Here is a 24028-nt window from a genome sequence, read left to right as displayed (position 1 = left end):
ATTGGCTGCCTCCTGCATGCCCCCTACTGGGGATTGAACTCACAAACTAGGCATGTGCCCTTGACCTGAATGGAACCTGGGACCCTTCAGTACATAGGCCGACGCTCTACCCACTGAGCCAAACCAGCTAGGGCTTGATTTCCATTTTAAATAGCTGGCCTACTTCTCCTCTACCTGGTGTGGCAGAGATGCATGTCGAGGTACATTGGGGGCTTTAGGAGGATGGCAGAAAAGATGTAAAATAGCCACTGTGGACACTAGAAAATATCATAGAACTGTCAGATCCAAAAATCAATCAAAAAAGGTTTATTTTGATGATTTATAAAAGAAATATCACCACTGCAACCCAAAGCTATTTACAGATTTAAAAATAAATTTACAGAAATTATTCACATCATATTACATTAAGCAGTTTTATTAAAATGTTACAGGTAGTGTTGAACAAACATATAACATAAACCAAGTTCTAATCACATAAAAGCCCTCAAAGTATGTTCAAAACCCACTGGAAGACGGTCTAGGAAAAAATGGAAGTATGATTTCAAGAATCGGCAGGAAGATGATTTTCACCTTTACATTATAACTGGTCTCAGGAGACGTGGCCTTTAAAAGTCACTTAAACCTTAAACTGCAACCAGGGTCTTACATTTGGACAAATAGCTGGCGTAGCTCATAGAACACAGGACTTGGAACTTATAGTCTGATCTACTCAAAGGTAGTTTTAATCAAGGATGATGGCGTTAGTGGTTAATTGGGCAGCACACTTTGCTCTCGCAGGTTACATGCCAATCGATATTCCTGGGAGGGGAAAGTTTGAGGATTCTTCAGAGCCATGGCTGTGATCTCAATGCTCCTGCCTCCTCGGGGTTGTATCTGCACCTTAACAGCCCCCAGGGGAAGAACACCATCCAGAGACTTGGCCCTGTGCCTGGGCTTGGCTGCCGCCTCTGATAAATGCTGGGCACTGTCCCTGAAGCCAGGAAGGGACTGCGTGGCAGCTGCCTGGGCATGCTTCCCTCAGCCCAGCTGCCGATCCGAATTAGAGAATGGCTGGCAGCGCCATGGAGATGCTAAAGTTTGAAACTTAAGTGTCAGGGATTGCTGATGACAAATAATTATGAAGAAAGTGGGTGAAAATAGGTGTTTACCAAGACCTGAGACTTATTAATCTAGTTTAATTAAGCAAAGGCATAGAAGAGTCCACTTCAGCTCATTCAATAGAACTCCTCTACTTCATATTGCTGACTTGCAGCCAGGTATGTGACCCTTAAGTATGAATTCCAGCATATATGTTATTAATAATTAAAAATAGCTAATTTTACTAATCTGGCCACTAATGACATTTCATGATTACAAGCCTTAAAAATTTAATACACATACAATTTTTTTCTTGTATATAGAATGCTTACATATTAAAATATCAAAGGCACTTTTAGGTTACTGATAAGCAAAAATACATGAGTAGAGACAGAATTATTTATTGGTTCCTTCAGTTTCTGTGTCCATGGTGATCATCGAGGGCCCAGTTTTGCACTTCACCTTTACCGAAGAGTGTGAAGAAAATGGCACCAAATACATTAATAGCAGCAGCGATCCAGAAAACAGTTTGCCATTCCCTAATAGTGTTCTGTAGAGAAAGAAAGAAAAAATGCACATGAAAATTTCTTGTTCACTCTATAATGCTAAACACACACTGCGCGCACACACACATAGACACAGACACACAGAGACACACACACACACACACACAACCCAGTAGAACTGGCAATGAGAAAGAAAAAGAAAAGGCAGTAGAAAGCTAGCATGAGGTCATTTACTGAAGAAAAAAGGAAAAATCTGAAGAAAGGAGCACTGTGGGGTTAAGTTATACTTATCTGAGATGAATGTATTTTGGTGAAAAAAATCTTAGAAATCCATCTTGAATTTTAGTAACTATTTAGATATGCCAACAGGGTGTTGCCACCCTAGAGGAGTCAGTCAATAATTACATCATATGCCAGGAAGAAATGTTTAAGACAGCTTCTTAGGATTCCTAAAGACCAAGCTTCTCTGTGTCATTAATGGGATACAATAACACCTTAGTGTTATTTGGAGACAGTGAGTAACTTAAAATCAATCAATTGTACCAGAAATCTCACATAGCTCCTAGTTGGCTTTTTAACAAAAATTTCACCAGTTTTTAGAGAATGCTGTTTTGTTTGTAACAAAAATGAATCTTAGCCAAGCTGGTGTGGCTCAGCGGTTGAGTGTTGACCCAGGAACCAAGAGGTTGCTGGTTTGATTCCCGGTCAGGGCACATGTTTGGGTTGCAGGCTCGATCCCCAGTAGGGAGTGAGGCAGCTGATTCAACAAATAGTACATGTGACAAAAATCCATCAGTATCTATCAATGTTTCTATTTCTCTATCTCTCTCAAAAGGTCAATAAAAAACATATAAAAAAACCCCACCCCCAAACCTGAATCTCAGACACACTTTGACTTTTAATTATTTATATATACTCTGATTCATTCCACAAAGTTTTTGAGGCAGTAAATTTCATTGTAAGCAATTTTAATTTTAAAGCAAATGTGGTTTTACTTTTAAAAGATATCACTAAACTAATGCTTTAGTAACTTATCCAAAATCCAGTTCAGTTCCCATTTTACAAACATTCAAGATTTAATTCAGGAGTCCATATTTCCCTAGCATAAGCGCTGGGAGTATCAATAAGTGAAAGTAACATGTGGTAGTGTGTTGTCACAATGATCTATGTTGAACATTTCTGACATGTCCACATGGAGACACAGAATTTTAGGAAAAAAACAAACACTTTCCCAACATATCTTTCCGTTATGTGAGAACACAGTAACAAGGGGCACTGATACTGATTCATTTAAGTAAGGAATTGGTGGGAACAGAGTATAGGAGCATTGCCTATGGTGAACACATAGATGTCTGAAATAGTCTATTTGGTAATGAAAAAGTTTGCATATTCTAAAAGTGTTAATTTGATTACAGAGACAAAACAGAGAAAACTAAGTCTCTTTTAGAAGTTTAAGTCAGCTTCTCGAAGAATATATTTCACCAGTTCATTAGATTTTTTTAAAAATAGGAAACTGGAGTTAGAAAGGGCCTTTGAGATCATTTATTTTGATTTCACACACAATGGAGGAACCCTTTTATTTATTTATTTAAATTTTTAAAAATAAATCTTTATTGTTCAGATTATTACAGTTGTTCCCCCCCCACCATAGCTCCTCTCCACCCAGTTCCCACCCCGCCCTACCCTTACCCCCCGCCCCACTGTCCTCGTCCATAGGTGTATGATTTTTGTCCAGTCTCTTCCCGTACCCACCACACCCCCTTGCCCCCGAGAATTTTCAGTTCATTCCCTTTCTATGCCCTTATTCTATTCTATTCACTAGTTTATTCTGTTCGTCAGATTTTTTATTCACTTGATTTTTAGATTCACTTGTTGATAGATATGTATTTGCTGTCAATTTGTTCATAATTTTTTTAAAAATATATTTTATTGATTTTTTTACAGAGAGGAAGGGAGAGAGATAGAGAGCTAGAAACATCGATGAGAGAGACATCGATCAGTTGCCTCCTGCACATCTCCCACTGGGGATGTGCCCGCAACCCAGGTACATGCCCTTAACCGGAATCAAACCCGGGACCCTTCAGTACACAAGCCGACGCTCCATCCACTGAGCCAAACCGGCTTCGGCCATAATTTTTTAAAAAAATATATTTTATTGATTTTTTTACGAGAGGAAGGGAGATGGAGAGAGATAGAGAGTTAGAAACATCGATGAGAGAGAAACATCGATTCAGCTGCTTCCTGCACACTCCCTACTGGGGATGTGCCCGCAACCAAGGTACATGCCCTTGACTGGAATCGAACCTGGGACCCTACGGTCCACAGGCCGACGCTCTATCCACTGAGCCAAACCGGTCAGGGCTGTTGTTCATAATTTTTATCTTTACCTTTTTCTTCTTCTTCCTCTTCTTAAAGGATACCTTTCAGCATTTCATATAATACTGGTTTGGTGGTGATGAACTCCTTTAGCTTTTTCTTATCTTTGAAGCTGTTTATCTGACCTTCAATTCTAAATTATAGCTTTCCTGGGTACAGTAATCTTGGTTGTAGGTTCTTGCTATTCATCACTTTGAATATTTCTTGCCACTCCCTTCTGGCCTGCATCATTTCTGTTGAGAAATCAGCTGACAGTCATATGGGTACTCCCTTGTAGGTAATTAACTGTTTTTCTCTTGCTGCTTTTAAGATTCTCTCTTTGTCTTTTGCTCTTGGCATTTTAATTATGATGTGTCTTGGTGTGGTCCTCTTTGGATTCCTTTTGTTTGGGGTTTTCTGCGCTTTCTGGACTTGTAAGTCTATTTCTTTCACCAGGTAGGGGAAGTTTTCTGTCATTATTTCTTCAAAGAGGTTTTCAATATCTTGCTCTCTCTCTTCTTCTGGCACCCCTATAATGCGGATGTTGGTACGCTTAAAGTTGTCCCAGAGGCTCCTCTCCTTGCACCATCTTCGTATTTTTGGATTCTTTTTTCCTTTTGCTTTTCTGGTTGGGTATTTCAAATATTTCAAATCTTTGACTTGATTCTTAGGATCCTCTAGTCTGCTGTTGGATCTCTGTATAATATTCTTTATTTCAGTCAATGTATGCTTAATTTCTGATTGGTCCTTTTTCATATACTTGAGGGTTTCACTAAATTTCTCAGAGGTTTCTAGAAGATTCTTGAGTAACCTTATAACCGTGGTTTTCAACTCTATATCCAGTAGTTTGCTTTCCTCCATTTCTGTCATTTGGACCTGTTTTTTTGTCTCCGCATTTTGGCTACTTCCCTGTGTTGATAGAGTGGCTTTGTGTGCTAGGTGTCCTATAGGGCCCAGTGGCTCAGCTTCCCTAATTACCTGAGGTGGACACTCTTGGTGCACCCCTTTGTGGGCTGTGTGCACAGTCTTGTTGTAGTTTAGCCTTGATTGCTGTTGGTATCACTGGGAGGAATTGTCCTCCAAGCCAATTGGCTGTGAGGACCAGTTGTGTCTACAATGGGAGAACTGCGGTGCTGGAGACACCCTTATGGGGCAGGACTTGCTTCAGTGGGGCTTTGGTGCTCACTGAGTCTGCCCCCTGAGTGTGTCTCTTATGGATATGAAGAGTTGTAATCTGAATGGTCTCACCCTGACCACTGGGTACACTGGCTCTTGGATCTCTAAGGAGGTGCAATGTCACCCACTGCCTGAGGCCACCCAGCAGGAGCTACAGAGAGATCTGTAGATTCCTCCTCTTTGTGTGGGGTTTGGAAGTGCCCAGATGAGGGCCAGTTGTGAAGCAGTGCAGGCTGCTGAGGAGCCTTAGGCCTTCTTTTGGAAGCTCTGGGGCTCTCTGACCCAGCTGCAGCTTGACAGGTTTTTAGGCAGAGAAAGGCCAGGACATTCATATGCAAAAGCCTCTGCACACAGCTTGGGTGGGATTGTAAATTGAGTGGGGTGGGATCTCAGAATCACCAGAGCAGAGCAAAGAGCAATGGCTGCCAATCTGCTCTGCCCCAGACAGGTCCCAGGGTCTCTGTGTCCCACGGCCCCGTGCAGGAACAATGACCGCTGCAAGCACCTCTGCGAGAAAGCCGCCCTCACATTCTAGCCCAATGCCAGACAGCCCAGTTTCTCTCCGTATGAGTCTGGGTCCCCAGATTCTCGCCTGGAACTGGAGTTCAGAGCAGTCGGGAGCTTGCAACTCCCTCCTGATTAAAAAAGACAACAGTATACCCAGCTGCCGGCCCCTTCCGCGCACGCCTCCATACCTCCACACTTCCACACATCTGCACCTCCTACCGGACTCAATGCGCTTTTCTCTTTCCTTCTAGTTGTAGAATTTCCACTCAGTCAGCCTTCCTGTGGTTCTGGATGATATTCATTTTGTCTTTTAGTTGTAGTTTTAATGTGGTTGTGCGCGGCAGCAAGTTCAGGTGTTACCTATGCCGCCATCTTGGCTGTCCCTGGAGGAACTCTTTTAGATGGCAGAGCCTCTGCTTACTGATCTGGCCCCATGCTGCCAGCTGCAGGCCGGACAACTCGGCCCACCCTACTTCTCAGGCCTCAAGGCCTAGGGCAGGGGTGGGCAACCCCTGGCATGCATGCCAAACATGGCACGCCAATAACTTTTGCTGGCACGCGAAACCCTCTCTTATAATCTTCCATTTACAATTTTTTTCTTACTATCAACTTTTTTATTTTTCAGATAAATTCAGTGTAGGTGCATCTTAGATAAATAAATAATTTTACATAACAAGTTATCTTAAAAACCATAGACATGGATTGATGAGAGAGGGGAAGAGCAATTTCAACAGTGTTGAAAATGAACTACTGAAGACTTGGAATGCCATTCCAGAAAATTTTTTCTGTTTAAAAAACTTTGCAACAGCGTTACTCTCTATGTTTTCATCCACATACGCTTGTGAATCTTTGTTCTCAGTGATGAACTTTGTTAAGTCTCGTAATAGGAGTAGCCTGACGGATGATAGTAGCAGCTCGTGCATATCTCTGAAGGTCATGAAATATAAACCTGATGTAAAATCTCTGTCATCAGTGATGCAGCAGCAAAAGTCCCACTGATAATATCAAACGGAGTCATAGTTTTCTGTCGGACTATCAGTGTACAGGTATACATTAAAAAATAAATGTATTTTTCATCATCATATACTGTGTTTTTGTCACTTGAATGAATTTTAGTATTTCTTCAAGGTTCTTTACATATGTACACCTTAAGAGATATCAAGTAGGCGTAACATGTTCTCAAAAAACTAGGGTTTGCACGCAGAAGAATTTTGAGTCAGAGATTTTGCTGGTTTGGGCACGCACTCACAAAAAGATTGCCCACCCCTGGCCTAGGACCTCTGTACAGGCCTCTTCCCACCCACCGGGCTCAGTCCTCTAGTGCTCCATCCCCACAGACTAGCTATTCTCTCCTCTGTGACCAGAACACTCTGCACACATTTTTTTTTCTGCAGTATTTGTCATGCTTTATTTTATTTGATTTCATATAATCTCTAAATGATGATTTTTCTCAAGTGCAGAAACTTGTCATTTTTGCCACTGAATCCTCAGTATCTGGCACATTAATTAGCACCCAAGAAATGCCTTTGAAAACATGTTTGACTATTTCAGGGCTCACTAATTCATAAGGCAGCTCATCCCATATAGCAACAGCTTTAAACAAAAAACTTTCCTATGGTCTCCTCATGACTTCTCTCCATCTGTCTTTGTGAAACTGCTGAGAGCAAGTTGCTGTCTTTCATGTGGAAGTCTTCCCAAGTCTCTGCTCCTCTAAACAGTCTCCATTATTTCAACTGTTCCTTATTCATTCTCACATGACTTCCTGTACCTTACCTTCGTGCATCCAATTTTTGAAAAATTATACATTACCAATTTTTATTCATTCAAATAAAAAGCACAGTCATTTGTATGATATAATATCACAATTTTTAAGTACTTGTGTAGTTTCAGCTATAAGATCTTTTTTAAACTTAGTTCTATTGTTCTGTCTAATCCAAGGAGTGTTCTTTGAAAATATACATTTCTACCCATTAAGACATTTACTTTTTGCTGCTATAAAGAATTGCATAAGAATAAACATTCAGAATTTTACTCTTAATTAAAGTACATTCAACTTTGACACAGATGTGTAGCTTCCAGTGAACTGTTTAGATCTCTTCAGTTTATATGTTAATTATCTCCTTACCTCAGGGGTCAGGCTTTTAGCAATGACAGGCCCAATCATTCCTGGAATAGTGGCGAACGTATTTGTGATGCCCAGGAGGATGCCAGCATACCTGCAGGAACATTTTCATAGAGGGTTATATTGTATCACACACTTAAGTAACTTTTTTCAATAGATAGCTATACCACTTCCAGGCTGTGTTCTTATGAAACTTTAAATTAAATGCCTTACTGGAACAGGACATTACTGAAATGTTTAGCTAGTGAAAACTTGCATTTAAATAGTTAAATAGCATTCTAACATTATTTAAACACGGCCATTGAAATAAATCCTGTTTATAGTGATATAGGAAAGTGCTGAGAGATGATTTTCATCATGAGCATATCTAAATAGGAAGCTTGATATGTCTTACGTTTTTTAAGTTAAAAAAAGTTATTTCCTGATCACAAAATTTATTTCATTGTTGAAAACAAACAAAAAACATTAAGAAAAAATAAAATGATCTATAATCCTTCCATATATAATCAACATTAACATTTTGGTAAATATCCTAATTATGTTTTCTATGTATATTTCTAACATATTATTATAGAAATGAGATCATACTGAATATCAATTTTACATCTTACTTGCTCTACTTATTATATATCTACTTATACTGAAATCCTTTCATACTGTCCCAGAAGTAGACAAGTTGAGTCTACAGTGTGTGTGTGTGTGTGTGTGTGTGTGTGTGTGTGTGTGTGTGTGAGAGAGAGAGAGAGAGAGAGAGAGAGAGAGAGAGAGAGAGAGAGAATGCATTTTTAATAAGCTCAGAAAAAGTTATGATTTATTTTAAGGGTAAATCTTAGGGGAGTGTGATATTCTTATCTATGTTTACATGCAAATCCTTAAAGAATTCCTGCCTGTGTTTGGGAAATGCTAATGAACTGTTGATTTTTCCAGTACATAAAGAATGTATATAGACTAAACAAGGCTACCATAGCCAATATTTTGGTTACCATCCTAAAAAGAATGAAATGCTTATCATTTTCTATAAAGAAGTCATAGGGATGATAATCAGGAGACCTAAAAATTCCTACGTAGTTCCACCATTAACCATCTATGTGACCTTGGGCAAGTTAGTGATAAATTACTTCCCTTGTCATTGATGGGTTCACAGATGTGTATATGTAAAATATCTGGTGGTCCCACCTGAGCTCCCCCATATCCCACCAAGTATATGAAAAGAAAAATTTTAAGTAGAATATACATATGGAAATGTGTAAAAACCATATGGAGCTTGAAAATTTTTTAAAAAATAAATGCAAATCGTTTTTATTATATTTATTAATCTTTTAAATTTATCTTTATTGTTGAAAGTATTACAGATGTCCCCTTTTTTACCCTGTTGACCCCCCTTCCCACCCCTTCCCCAGGCCTTCACACAGTGAGCACAATCATGTCACTAGCACCTGATCAAGAAACAGAACCCACTGGTAAAATCATTTTAAAGGACATTTTATATATGGTTGAATTGCCTTTCAGACTGTATAAGTTTAAATTTGTTGGGTCACCTCTCTCCTACTCAAAAACCTACAAAGATGGTTTAATGCTCACTGTCATCTTCTGCCTGATTTGCAGTGGCCTGGCCCTGGCTCATCTACCCAGCCTTGTTTCCTAGCACCACACAGTATTCAGCTTTAGACCCAGACAGCTCTCATTCCAGCTGCTCACTCTGCCATGCTCATTCCTGGTACTTATCTATTTTCACTATCTGAAGTCCACACTCCTGTCCATCCAAACCACTTGCTTGGCACCTGTTCCATGAAGCTTTTTCTGTCCAGTTCAGCTCATACTGAGCTCTGTCTTTTCAGAATCTTTAATGCTTTTAAAGCTGGTACTATGTGTTTTAAGAGGCTCTGTTCTCTAATTCATGTTTGCTAATTCCGACGCTAGTCTCACTGCAAACTCATGGTTTACTCCCCTTTATTATTTCCAGTGGCCAGTACAACATATGTGCTCATCCAATACACAGAGACGGTGCACATGACCCACAGCTGTTCGAGGCCCCTTGCATGGATCCATGGGGCTCTGGCTGCACTGACTGCTGGAGCTTAGTCCCACAGAGACTGGCACCCAACTTGGGCATCAACTCCAAAGGGTGACAATTCCTAAGCAGAAATTTCTTATAAATGGAATCATATTGTATCCCACCTTTTAAGTTACATACTAGGGTTGCTGAGCATCATTCCAAGTTGTGTGGATCAGTAGTTCATTCCTTTTTCATTGTTCTCTCTCTAACTGAAGGAACTAGGATTTTATCCTGTAGATAGTCCTACTTTCTGGATTTTGTAGATTGCTTCCCTAAGGTATCACTTAACATAATATTATGTCCCCTGCACACTGGTAGTATCTAGACTAGATCCTAGAGGGTTTATTAGATTTGGGTCTGATATTTTTAGCAAGAAAACTTAAAGGTGGTGGTGTAGTTAAAAATGAGTTAACGAGCCCAGCTGGTGTGGCTCAGTGGTTGAGCATCGACCTATGAACCAGGAGGTCATAGTTTAATTCCCGGTTAGGGCACATGCCAGGGTTGTGGGCTCCATCCCCAGTGGGAGGAGGGGGTGTGTGCAGAAAGCAGCTGATGGATGATTCTCATTATTGATGCTTCTATTTCTCTTTCCCTCTCCCTTCCTCTCTGAATTTAATCAAAGTATTTTTTTAAAAGAAAAATTAATCAAGTAAATGGCATTTATTTGTCATAAAAATCACCTACATATAAGAAAAGTCCAATTAGACCTTTTAATTTTTATGATATTCAAGGTTATTATAAAATTCCAGTCAAATTAAGGAAGTTTGATGATTATTAGTATGTATAATCTTTAAAAATATATTTTATTGATTGATTGAGAGAAAAAGAGAGAAAGAGAGAGAGAAAGACATATTGACTTATTGTTCCACTTATTGATGCATTCATTGGGTGATTCTTGTATGTGCCCTGACCAGAGATAAAACCCACAACCTTGGCGTTGGGAGAATGTTCTAACTAACTGAGCTTCCCAGCCAGGGCTAGTCTACAGAACCTTAAAGTGGTATAATACTATTTCTATTAGGGCTTAGGATTCTCAATTCCTCGGCTGTAGGCTACTGACCTAAAATTCCTCTCCTCTTTTTATTTAAATTTTTTGGTTAATCCTCACCTGAAGATATTTTTCTTACTGATCTTTTAAAAATATATTTTAAATTGATTTTAGAGAGGAAGAGATAGTAAAATCAATGATGAGAGAGAATCATTGATTGGCTGCCTCCTGCACATCCCCTGCTGGGATAAAGCTAGCAACCTGGGCATGTGCCCCCTTACTGGAATTGAACCCGGGATCCTTTAGTCCACAGGCTAATGCTCTATCCACTGAGCCAAACCAACTAGGGCCTATTAATTTTTAGAGAGAATGGAAAGGAGAGAGGAGAAGAGAGGGAGAGAGAAACACTGATGTGAGAGACACACATTGATTAGTTGTCTCCCACACGTCCCCAAATGAAGAGGAAAATGTGCCCTGGGTCTTATAAGAATAGGAAAGAGAGAGATGCTCTCTTGATCTTTGTTGAGGAAGTATCGCGGAAAGGCCATGTGCAGACACAGGGAGAAGGAAGAGTCCTCACCAGAACCTGGTCATGCTGGCACTACAATCTCAGACTTCCAGCTTCTAGAAGTATGAAAAAATAAAGTCTTGTTTTTCAGGTACCTAGTCCATTTTTGTATGGTTGCCTGAGCTGACTAATACAGTGCCTGAATAAAAAAAAAAAATCCTGAACCTAATTCAGTTATCTATGAACATCATAAATTTTTATGTTCAAAACTCATGCATACAGAATACAATGACAAAACCATGTGGCACGGACTTTTCTTGGCTTATGCCCTTTAGGGAGTGTATCTTAAATTAACCAAGCTTGGCAGAACCTGTCTTTTTTAAAAAAACCATTAACACCTTGGCAGTAGGAGGAACTGACAGCAGTGCTGCCAGATCTTTTCAGTGACAGATATTAAGTGCAGATGAATGTTGTGAAATTCTAAATGTCAGCACCAAGAAGCTCATTCAAGTATTTATATTACACTAGGCCAGGAAGGGCCATGAAAGGTTGATGAGTGATTGGAAAAAACATGGTGCATGGACTCAGTCTGGATTTTTTGCTATTGGAGTACTAGAATTCTGTGGCATTAATAGTTAAAAACCTACCCAATTCCCTTGAATCCGGGCAACAAAACCATCCATAGAAAATCCCTATTTCAGTCTATAGAAGAAAAGGCTTAGAAAATACCATGTGCATATTTATATGTCAATAGGAACACTGTTTATTGAAAAACCTTATGTCAGGCATGGTTCTAAATTTATATCTATATGTGTATATGTATTTGTGTGTATATATATATGTGTGTGTATATATATGTGTGTGTGTGTGTGTGTGTGTGTGTGTGTGTATATACTATATATATATACTAGAGGCCCGGAGCACAAAAATTTGTGCATTCGGGGGGGGGGTCCCTCAGCCCGGCCTGTGCCCTCTCACAGTCTGGGACCCCTCGGGGGATGACCACCTGCTGGTTTAGGCCCACTCCCTGGGGGAATGGGCCTAAGCTGGCAGTCAGACATCCCTCTGGCAGCCTGGCAGCTCTCGGGGGATGTCCACTTGCCAGCGGGGAGCAGACCTAAGCTGCAGTCGGACATCCTTAGCGCTGCTGAGGAGGCGGGAGAGGCTCCCACCACCACCGCTGTACTGGCAGCCATCAGTCTGGCTTGTGGCTGAGCGGACTCCCCCTGTGGGAGCGCATTGACTACCAGGGGGCATCTCCTATATTAGTGTCTGCCCCCTGGTGGTCAGTGTGTGTCATAGTGACCAGTCATTCCCAGTAGTTCTGCTGTTAGGGTCAATTTGCATATTACCCTTTTATTATATAGGAGATATATATATTAGAGGCCCGGTGCACAAAAATTTTTTGTGCACTCGGGGGGGAGGGGAGGGTCCCTCAGCCCGGCCTGTGCCCTCTTGCAGTCTGGGACCCCTCGGGAGATAACGACCTGCTGGCTTAGGCCTGCTCCCGGGTGGCAGAGGGCAGGCCCAATCCCTAGGTGCAGCCCCTGGTCGGGCTCAGAGCAGGGCCGATTGGGGAGTTGGGGCGCCGCCCCCTGTCATGCACAGACCAGGGCGGATTGGGAGGTTGCGATGCCACCCTCAGCTATGCTCAGGGTAGGGCCTATTGGGGGGTTGGGGAACCGCCCCCCGTCACACTCAAGGCAGGGTCGATGGGGAGGTTGCGGCGCCACTCCCTGTCACGCACAGAGCAGGGCCAATCAGGGGGTTGGAGCGCTGCCCCCTGTCACTCACAGAGCAGGACCCATCAGGGGGGTTGGGGCTCCGTACCCTGTCACGCGCAGAGCAGGGCCAATCAGGGGGTTGGGGCGCCGCCCCTTGTCACGCACAGAGCAGGGCCCATCAGGGGGGTTGGGGCTCCATACCCTGTCACGCACAGAGCAGGGCCCATCAGGGGGTTGGGGAGCTCCCACCTGTCACACACACAGCAGGGCCGATCAGGGGGTTGAGGAGCTCCCCCCTGACACTCACAGAGTAGGGCCGATAGGGGAGTTGGGCCACCGCCCCGTCACACACAGAGCAGGGCAGATCAGGGGGTTGGGGCGCCACCACTGTCACATTCAGGGCTGGGCCGATGGGGAGGTTATGGCTCTACCCCATCACACACAGAGCAGGGCCCGTGGGGGGAGGGGTTGGGGCGCCGCACCTTGTCACACACAGAGCAGGGCCAATCAGGGGGTTGGGGCGCCGCACCCTGTCACACACAGAGCCGCAGGGCGATCAGGGAGTTGGGGAGCTCCCCCCTATCAGGCACAGAGCAGGGCTGATCAGGGGGTTGGGGCGCCTTTCCCTGTCACGAACAGAGCAGGACGGATAGGGAGGTTGTGGCCCCGCCCCCTGTCACACACAGAGCCACAGGGTGATCAGGGGGTTTGGGCGCTGCCCCCTGTCACGCTGATCCTGGTGCTGGGAGGCCTCTCGGCTCCGCTGATCCCGGTGCTGGGAGGCATATTACCCTTTTACTATATAGGATAGAGGCCTGGTGCATGGGTGGGGGCTGGCTGGTTTGCCCTGAAGGGTGTCCTGGATCAGGGTGGGGGGTCCCCACTGGGGTGCCTGGCCAGTTTGGGTGAGGGGCTGAGGGCTGTTTCAAGCTCGCGGGTGACTGAAGCTCCCAACTGCTCCTTTTTTTCTTTTTTTGTTTATTCTGGGCCAGCTTGAGCTCTGGATCCAGCTCTGAGGCCTCTGCTGCTGAAAGCAGGTATCTGGTTTGTTTGGGTTCTATAATCGATGCACTGTTTCAACTCCAGCTCTGAGATCTGGGTTGGCTGAAAGCAGGTTTCTGGAGTTTGTTTAGATTCTATAATTGTAACAATGTTTCAAACTGCAAGCTCAGAGGCCGGCAAGGCAGGCGGGGAACCTTGGAGTCCTCTGTCACTGAAGCAAGCAAGCCTCATGTTTGCTTCAAGCTGCCTGGCTGCCGGCCGCCATCTTGGATGGCAGTTAATTTGCATATCACCCTGATTAGCCAATGGGAAGGGTAGCGGACATACGGCTAATTACCATGTTTATCTTTTATTAGATAGGCTATACACATACACATACACACACACACACACATATAGATATAATCTCATTTGAATAGTAAACTCAACTCCATGAGGATTATCTTCATTCTATATATGAAGAAAGACTAATATGTTACCCAATTTGTCTGATTCTAAATCAGTACTTAATATTTTAATGTTATAATTTCTAATGTTGCCTTGTTAAAAATGTAGCCATTACTGAGTTCAATCTATAAGACCAATTTTCCCATGCTTAATTTTTTACAAGCCTCAGTGCTGAATGCTTATTCGTCAGTGGTACTCAAGTGTTGCTCTAACCTGCAGTGCTATCCACTGTGTGGGGACTCAGTGATTACCAAGACAAAAAGCAACTATGCAACAACATGGTTATAAGACACGGAATGCCTCAGTTAACCAAGACACAGGGAACTAGAAACAGCTAGTATGCTTTGAACAAAGAAATTCTAGTAGGAAAACAGAAACCAAAAGCTCATCTGAAGAGTTGAATCAAAATGCAATGGAGAGAAATAATTTTGCCTTTGATTAGATTAATTTACAGTTGTACAGCTGCATAATTTTAAAAGTTACATATGTTGTTCACATATACATACATATATACATATGTTGATCACAGCCATAAATCTGGTGCCTCCATCAGCTTAGAGAACGTACAACTTTCTTCATTACCTGAGGTCTACAGGCACTTACCATTCTCCTAACTTTTAGGACTATTTGCTGGCACCATTCATGCCACTAAATGGTTTAGTGTTGCAGATATATAGATAAATGTCTTTTTTGAACCTATAAGACTCACAAAATGTTAGGGCTGGACCAGGGTCTTTAAGATGTAGAGTTGGCCCAGCCAGTGTGGCTCAGTGGTTGAGCATTGACTATGACCCAGAAGGTCATGGATAGATTTCAGGTCCGGGGCATATGCCCAGTTGCAGGCTCCATCCCAGTGTGGGACATGCAGGAGGCAGCCAATCAATGATTCTCTCTCATCATTGATGTTTCTATCTCTCTCTCCCTTCCTCTTTGAAATCAATAAAAATATATATTGAAAAAAAATTGTAGAGTTCAACCACTCAGCTAATGCTTGGAGCCCAGTTTCAGGGCCCTACCTACAAGTAGTATCAGTATATGCTTCAGGACATGACCTTATTGCCCTCCAAGCCTGCATATGCTTATAGATGCAAGCAGGGACCATTACTTTCATATTTGTGTCTTCAATATTTGATACAGTGCCTGGCACAGTGTTTGTTAAATGACTGGATATATTAATCAGCTAGCTATGATACTAAAATTTCATAATTGCAAATCTACATAACTGTATGTCTTGTGCATTTCTTCCCATCCTGTCCAAAAGGATACATTGGGAGATCTTGTTGAAATCCTGCTATACCAAATACTATTTCCTCTATATATGAAACTAATATGACACTGAGATATTAGACTATTTTGTTATTTTGGCTCTTAGTAATCCAATGGCGGCTCCTTAGTGATCAATATTTTCTTTTCTAGGAGTTCATTAATCATCCTTTTAATATTTTATGGGGATTGATTTGTGACCCTGGTCACAGCACTGGACTCAAAGTTTGACATAAAATAATAGTTGTTTATTAAATCATGTGCAAACACACTTATTACATTATGAGCTAAGTGTTATGTGTGAGTGTCTGTGTGCTCTATTTAATCCTCACTATTAGAAGGTAGGTACCATGCACATTTGTTTTTCCAGCATCCACTTTCATCTTTAACAAACTCACATTAACTGAGGCAACCAGAGTATGTGTCTGTTCCCTGCAATGAGTTCTTTATTCTGAGTTCTCAAAATAACTTCTAATTCCTCTACAATGACCAATTTTTAGGATCATCCAAATAAGTAACTGAAAGGCTACTTAATGTACCAGAAAGATGCTTGGATTATGGAGGTGGAAGATCTGATTCAAAGCCCACCATTTACTAGCTGTGACTTTAAAAGTCAATGACTCCTCTGTGCCCGAGTTGCTTCATCTTCAGAGTGAGTCCTTTATATATGTTACTAATGGCTTCCTCAGCATCCATTCCCATGAGGTTTGAGGGGCTTTGACCCCTTCACCTCTAACTTTAGGGGTGGGTGTTGATTGTCCTAAAGTAAAATGGTATTCCCTTGACCATAGGGATTGGTTTACTGGTGCATATGTGATGCAGTTTGGTTCAATCAAAATGAAGCCCTCTCCCAACCCCTTATTTCCATGGGTGGGAAAGGAACAAATCCTTTTTCTTACTTGCTTGATGTGAATGTAATTCTAGTTGTTATTGGCAATCATTTCATTTGTGTGAATTTACATGCAGATCCAGTCTTAGGATAAACCTATCATGAAAGGCAGGGTAGGGAGTGGAAAAGAATATTAGTAGACAGCTGGAGATCACCTCTTGCCTGAAGTCTTTGGATTTTCCACTAAAGTGAATCAATAGAGTATGCTGTTTAGCCAGCTTGAATTGGGATTTCTCTTACTTTAACTAAAAGTAACTAAGAGATAACACAGCCTAAATCTCTTCTGTGCCCAACTCTCAATTCCCATATCCCTTTTTGACTGTTCATCAACCCAAAGCTCATTAAAATCTCAAGCCTAGATCAATACAACAGCACATTTTCAATCCTACACATGGGCTGCTGAATGCCATAGAAAGAAATAATTTAGTACAACAACGAGAGTACAAAATTAATCTCCAATTTCAGCAGATCCTCACCAATGCCAAAAATCCCTTTGAGTTCTTAGTGACTATTTTTCTCAGTAGCTATTTCGAACCTTTATTACTCTCAAGTCTTTTATTCTGCCTATCACCTTTCTTAGTGACTCCTATATCACAGAGAAATCAAAGAATAACGAAAGACTAACAGTTAAGATTTTTCAACCTAGTGCTGCACCTGACACTGCTGATCAAGCCCTCCCTCTGGGGATCCCAACCTCTACTTATTTTCCTTCTTCTCTTGTTGCTTCTTATCAATTATCTTTGCATCAAGCTCTTGTTTCACTTAATGGATTCCCAAGATTCTCATCAGTTTGCTGAGTAATTTTATCCAATCCCATGGCTTCATCTACTACTCATACATTGATGACTCCTAAATCTTTATCTGTCATCCAGCTCTCATTCTTGAAGACTGGATAGTCCTGGTTTCTTTGACACCATATTCTTGATTTTCCTCTATCTCTCTGGTGGTTCCTTTTTAAATTTTATTTTCTGGTTATTTCCCCTCTTTCTGGTCTGTAAATGTTTGTCAAGATCCAGTCCTAGGATCGCTTGTCATTCCACCCTCTCTCCCCAGGCAATCCTTGTCTTTAAATACTCTATTTGTGGATTACTATTCCCTAATTTTCATTTCCAACCAGACTTCTTTTCTGAGTTCCACTAGTACAACTACTATTTTCTATATGTTTTCAAAAATATATAAAACTTAACATGTCTGAACTTCTTACCTTTTCCCAAGAGTTTTCCTCCTTCAGCCATCCCAATTCAGTAAATGGCACATCTACCCAGGTGCCCATACAAAATATCTAGAAATAATCATCTTTGATATCTTCCTGATTCTTCAGGTCTAACAGATGTCAAGCCCCACCTGTTGTATTTACAAAGTATCTCAAGTATATCTATATCTTTATATTTCCTATTATACTCATCACCTCTTATCTGGGTTATTACAATAGCTTCCTAATTGGTTTCTTCTACTTGTACTCTTGTCCACACAAGAGTGATCTTAAAATACAGAAAATGTTATTTCCTACTTTCTCTGGATACAATGTAAAATGCTTATTACTTCAGGCTCGTCTGTCTTCTCTACATCTCAGCCACAAACAGACTTCCCTTAGTTAATAAAACAGACTGCTATGGATTAAATGTTTGTTTGACAGGGTCTTTAGGAGTTCATACAGGTTAAATGAGGTCATAAGGATGGAGGCCCTAATCCAGTAGAGTTGGTACCCTTGTAAGACGAGTGAGAGACACCAGAGTCTCTCTCTGCATATATGCACACACCTAGGAAAGGCCATGTAAGCAAGAAGCAATAGGCAGACCTTCTGCAAACCAGGTAGAGAGTTCTCACTAGAAACCAACCATGTGGGCACCTTAATCTTGGACTTCTAGCCTCTAGAAGAGCCGTGGGCAAACTATGGCCCATGGGCCGGATCCGGCCCGTTTGAAATGAATAAAACTAAAAAAAAAAAAAAAAAGACCGTACCCTTTTATGTAATGATGTTTACTTTGAATTTATATTAGTTCACACAAACACTCCATCCATGCTTTTGTTCTGGCCCTCCGGTCCAGTTTAAGAACCCATTGTGGCCCTCGAGTCAAAAAGTTTGCCCACCCCTGCTCTAGAACTATGTGCTAGAAATAAATTGCTGTTGTTTAGGCCACCTACCCTGTGGTATTTAGTTATGGCAGTCCAACCAGGCTAAGACATGCACAATTTCTTGTTCCTCTCGTATAAATTCTTTTGTCAAGAATACCACTTCCGCCGAAACCGGTTTGGCTCAGTGGATAGAGCGTCAGCCTGCGGACTGAAGGGTCCGGGTTCGATTCCGGTCAAGGGCATGTACCTGGGTTGCGGGCACATCCCCAGTGGGGGATGTGCAGGAGGCAGCTGATTGATGTTTCTCTCTCATCGATGTTTCTAGCTCTCTATCTCTCTCCCTTTCTCTCTGTAAAAATTCAATAAAATATTAAAAAAAAAAGAATACCACTTCCTTTTTACGTGGCTAACTTCTTATTCTTTTAAAGTTAACTTTATTAACTATTTTGCCTATATTGCCAAGCACATCTATGATGGTTATATTTTCTTGCTTTCTTGTGTTTTTTAAAAATATGTTTTTATTGATTTCAGAGAGGGGAAGGGAGAAATAGATAGAAATATCAATGAGGAGAGAGAAACATTGATTGGCTGCCTCCTGCATGCCCCCCACTGGGAATCAAGTCTGCAACCCGGGCATGTGCCCTGACCTGGAATTGAACAGTGACCTCCTGGTTCATAGATCAATGCTCAACCACTGAGCAAAAGCAGCTGGGCTCCTCGTTAGTCTTTAGCTTAAAGATCACTTCCTGAGACCTTCTCTTATTCCCTGAACTACATTATATCCCCTTATTATATTCCCTTATTTCCCGCCCCTCCAAAAGCTGGTTTTCATTTGTGTAATTCATGTCTATCACTCCAGACTAAAAGTTCCACAGGCCAGGACTGTGTCTGTTATGGCTGGCACTTGGCAGGCATCTGATACTCAACCAAGCGTTATTATAATATATTACAATTATTTCTTTTTGTTGTTTCTTTCTTCAAATAGACTAATCTTCTAGCAAGGAGGACCTAGGTTTTATCTTTTGTAGAGTCATGTAGAGTGCTAAATATATAGTTCTGTATAATGTTATAAATAATACATGCCTGTTGTATGAGTGAGAGGCCTGGACTAGACCAGGGCCTCACACATGAATGTGAACAAGAATCACCTGAGGATCTTAAAATGCAGGTTTTAAGGACCATACTTTGAGTAGTAAGAAATGAGATTACCCTAAAGCAGTGGTTCTCAACCTGTGTTTCTCGACCCCTTTGGGGGTCGAACGACCCTTTCACAGGGGTCACCTAAGACCATCGGAAAACACATATATAATTACATATTGTTTTTGTGATTAATCACCATGCTTTGATTATATTCAATTTGTAACAATGAAATTGGGGGTCACCACAACATGAGGAACTGTATTAAAGGGTCACGGCATTAGGAAGGTTGAGAACCACTGCCCTAAAGCCTTCCTAGTTCTAACTTTATATAATTCTACTAGAGGCCCGGTGCACGAAATTTGTGCACGGGGGGGGGGGGGTGTCTCTCAGTCCAGCCTGCACCCTCTCCAATCTGGGACCCCTTGGGGGATGTCAGACTGCCACAGGGATCGGGCCTAAACTGGCAGTCTGACATCCCTCTCACAATCCGGGACTGCTGGCTCCCAACCGCTCACCTGCCTGCCTGCCTGATTGCCCCTAACCGCTTCTGCCTGCCAGTCTGATCACTCCCTAACCACTCTCCTGCCAGCCTGATCGATGCCTAACTGCTCCCCTGCAGACCCGATTGCCCCCAACTGCCCCCCCCACCCCTGCCAGCCCAGTCACCCCCAACTGCCCTCCCTTGCCAGCTATCTTGTGGCTGTGGGCGCCACCATCTTTGAGGGCATGGCAGCCAATTAGCATATTCTCTCCTTATTGGCTGTGGGCACTACCATCTTTGAGGGTGGGACAGTCAATTAGTATATTCCCTCCTTATTGGCTGTGGGCACTGCCATCTTTGAGGGTGGGGCAGTCAATTAGCATATTCCCTCCTTATTGGCCTTATTGGCGGTGGGCGCTGCCATCTTTGTGATGGTATGAGGGTCAATTAGCATATTCCCTCTATTAGATAGGATAAATCACATAGTTAGACAATGTTATTTGTTTAACTTATTTCAAGTGAGATAATTTCTAGATTTCTTTTTAGTCAGTAGCATAGAGAAATATATCTTAGTCCTTTAATTATTTGCTATTTCCTCGAATTCTTTTTTGGGTAATCAGATTTAGGTTCTAATTTGTAAATCCAAATACATGCCTCAAGTCACTGTACAGCATTTATTTAGGCACGTCAACTTCTTTCCATCCTCTCTTCCACAGAAATGGCTTCTTATGCCTTTAGTCCTTCAACTTCAAGGGGTTCTTTATTATTTCAGTTATGTGTGTATCAGATCTTTCAAATTACCACTAAACTTATAGAAGAATTTTTTGGCCCTAACCAGTTTGGCTCAGTGGATAGAGCGTTGGCCTGTGGGCTGAAGGGTCCCAGGTTAGATTCTGGTCAAGGGCATGTACCTTAGTTGTGGGCACATCCCCAGTGGGGGGTGTGCAGGAGGCAGCTGATCGATGTTTCTCTCTCATCAATGTTTCTAACTCTCTATCCCTCTCCCTTCCTCTCTGTAAAAAATCAATAAGATATATTAGAAAAAAAGAATTTTTTAAAATTAATTCGCTTTTCAAGTATTCTTTTTTTCTTTCATTTTTATGTTAAACTCTTTCAATTCTTAACTGACCCATATGTATACTAAATAAAAATTTCCTAGCTTATAAGGTTTACAAAATTCTTCCCTCTATTTAAATGTTTTCTTTTTGACAAAAGTTTCTGCTGTATTGTAAATACTTTCAACATCTGACATTTAGTCCAATGATTAAAACCAGAAAGTCACTCATTCAACAAATATTTACTGAGCATACTCTATGTGACAGGCACTGTAAAATAAAACTTTCATGCATGACCAATCTTGGGATGTGAAAATGTTTACATTGCTAGACTGGATAGAGATATCTTCAAAGCGGTTTTTATTTATCACAATAGACTTTCCACATACAGTGTAATATTTTTATTATTCTGATTGTTAGACCCTTATGCATTTAAAAATGTCATTCAGCCACTATATTCATATTAGAAAGACAAAATGCTTTATATTTAACCAGATCAATGTAAACTTCTAGCTTTTTAAAAATAAAAATCATATAAAACTATACAAGGATAAATCTGAAATTCAAAATTTAAACACTGCAAAGATTGTAAGTAATGTCTCCCCACCACCACCATAATGCAGTAATTTCTGCAACATAACCTTTATTTTAGCTTTTCTCTCTCAGATGCTCAACTTAAAAATTGTACTTTACTCACAAGTGAGACTTTATTAAGGGTATGAAATACAGATTCTGACAGTATAAATCCAAATTCAACTATAGGAAAGGATTCAGATAAGAAACTATTAGTTTCTTATTCTAAAAGTTTAAGTCAATTTTAATTATATGGAAAACTATGAAAATAATTGACCCACGAAGGTACCATTTTCTCTGTAAAATGAGTGGCTATTTTGAGGTCAGTATAGAAGCAATTATTATTCCTACAAATTTCTAGTTACTAATAAAAATATTACTGTTTAAGACAAATAGTTACCACTATCAAATGAGCAATTATCAGCTTCATAGTCACACAAAAGAATAAGCTCTCTAGACTTGGGCACTTTAACTTTTATTGGAATTCTGAACCTTGAGAGGACCCTTCCATTGAAGGACTGTGATTAGATTATCAAGATATAAATTAGTGCGATAAATTTAGATGTATTATTTCCTTTCTATTCCTAATCTCAGGATATATTACATTTTCTATTTCAACCTCAATTTTATTCCTAATATAAACTTAAATAATATCCTGTAGAATTCACTATTATGCAGTTACTTTTTGTAGCTATTTAAATATATATACATGTAGTTGATATGTAAACTCAGTTATTTAACCCATTAACTTCTCTAATTAAAAGTTATGGTTATAGAAATGAAGAGATAACTAAACAAGTTTCATATTTCATTTACTAGAATTAGGAAAGTATAACATTAAAAGTAATATACATTTAGCCCAGCACGTGTGACTCAGTGGTTGAGTGTCGACCTATGAACCAGGAGGTCACGATTTGAATCCTGGTCAGGGCACAAGCCCAGGTTGTGGGCTTGATCCCCAGTAGATGTCATACAGGAGGCAGCCGATCAATGATTCTTTCATCATTGATGTTTCTATTTCTTTCTCCCTCTCCCTTCCTCTTTGAAATCAATTTTAAAAAAGTAATATACCTTTAAAGCTGTCTTCTTTTGCTGATTTTGTGGAGAAAGATGTCACTACAATTCACTCTAAAAAGATTTACAAGTCTATACTGATAACTATAATTCTCTGAAGGCTATAGGATAAATTTTCAAAATCCCAAAGAAAGTGAGAAAAGGTTTAAAACAAAACCTAGTAGGTGAATCAGCATATAAAAGATGTGGAAGAAATAATTTGATAAAATGCTGACTTTTGTTTCTATTTGTAAATAAATCTTTGACAGTTGTTAATGCTTTATGTGATTTGTAAGTAGTAATTAAGATTTTATAGTGCTTGCTTCTGCAGCACATATACTAAAATGGCAATGATACAGAGAAGATTAGCATGACCTCTGTGCAAGGATGATGCAAATTTGTGAAGTGTTCCATATTTAAAAAAAGAAAAGAAGCCCTAACTGGTTTGGCTCAGTGGATAGAGAGTCGGCCTGTGGACTCAAGGGTCCTGGGTTCGATTCTGGTCAAGGGCATGTACCTTGGTTGCGGGCACATCCCTAGTGGGGGGCGTGCAGGAGGCAGCTGACCGATGTTTCTCTCTCATCGATGCTTCTCTCTATCCCTCTCTTTTCCTCTCTATAAAAAAATCAATGAAATATATTTAAAAAAAATTAAAAAAAGAAAAAGGTTTTTGTAGGAAAGGCAATATACTTAGTAATGAAAGCATATCATCTTTGCTAAATACCATTCATCGCTAAAAGGAACCAAGGTTCCTTTGAGAAATATTCAATTGCAAGTCAGGGAAAGTGTAAGATGAAGCCAAAACATCTGGTTGTTCCATCAATAAGAAAGTACAAAAAAAACCCCCAAAAACAATGATGGGGCATGAAAACAGGTCACAGGAGCCAGCTAAAAAGCATTCCCATTAGCCAAAACTGAGATAATGTGAACATGAAAATAAATAAGGACAATAATGGATTATAACAGTAAATAAATTACAAATCTCTAAGCCCACACTGATCATTAATAGATAAACAAATGGAGAAGGAGA

At 40.8% G+C, this 24028-nt stretch overlaps 1 protein-coding gene and 1 non-coding gene across 5 annotated transcripts in view; one reads left to right on the top strand and one right to left on the bottom strand.

The window, feature by feature from the left end:
• Nucleotides 1-291: 291 nt before the first annotated feature.
• The window catches only part of SLC17A5 (solute carrier family 17 member 5), an 83795-nt gene continuing 60058 nt past the window's right edge, over nt 292-24028 (bottom strand). For 3 of the 4 annotated variants that reach the window (XM_059701174.1, XM_059701170.1, XM_059701171.1), the window contains exons 10-11: nt 7747-7837; nt 292-1627 (exon numbers count right to left, since the gene is read on the bottom strand). In XM_059701174.1, the coding sequence (XP_059557157.1) occupies nt 1490-1627; nt 7747-7837 (229 nt within the window). In that variant the 3' untranslated portion in view covers nt 292-1489. The remainder of the gene's footprint in view (nt 1628-7746; nt 7838-24028) is intronic. The other variant, XM_059701173.1, reaches the window with a different exon arrangement.
• On the top strand, nt 23314-23418 carry LOC132237752 (U6 spliceosomal RNA). Its single transcript, XR_009453595.1, has one exon. It is a non-coding gene; the product is annotated as a U6 spliceosomal RNA (small nuclear RNA).

Source organism: Myotis daubentonii, chromosome 6 (genome assembly GCF_963259705.1).
Source record: "Myotis daubentonii chromosome 6, mMyoDau2.1, whole genome shotgun sequence".
In the NCBI taxonomy this organism is placed as follows: domain Eukaryota; kingdom Metazoa; phylum Chordata; class Mammalia; order Chiroptera; family Vespertilionidae; genus Myotis; species Myotis daubentonii.
This window is presented reverse-complemented; position numbering and strand designations above follow the sequence as displayed.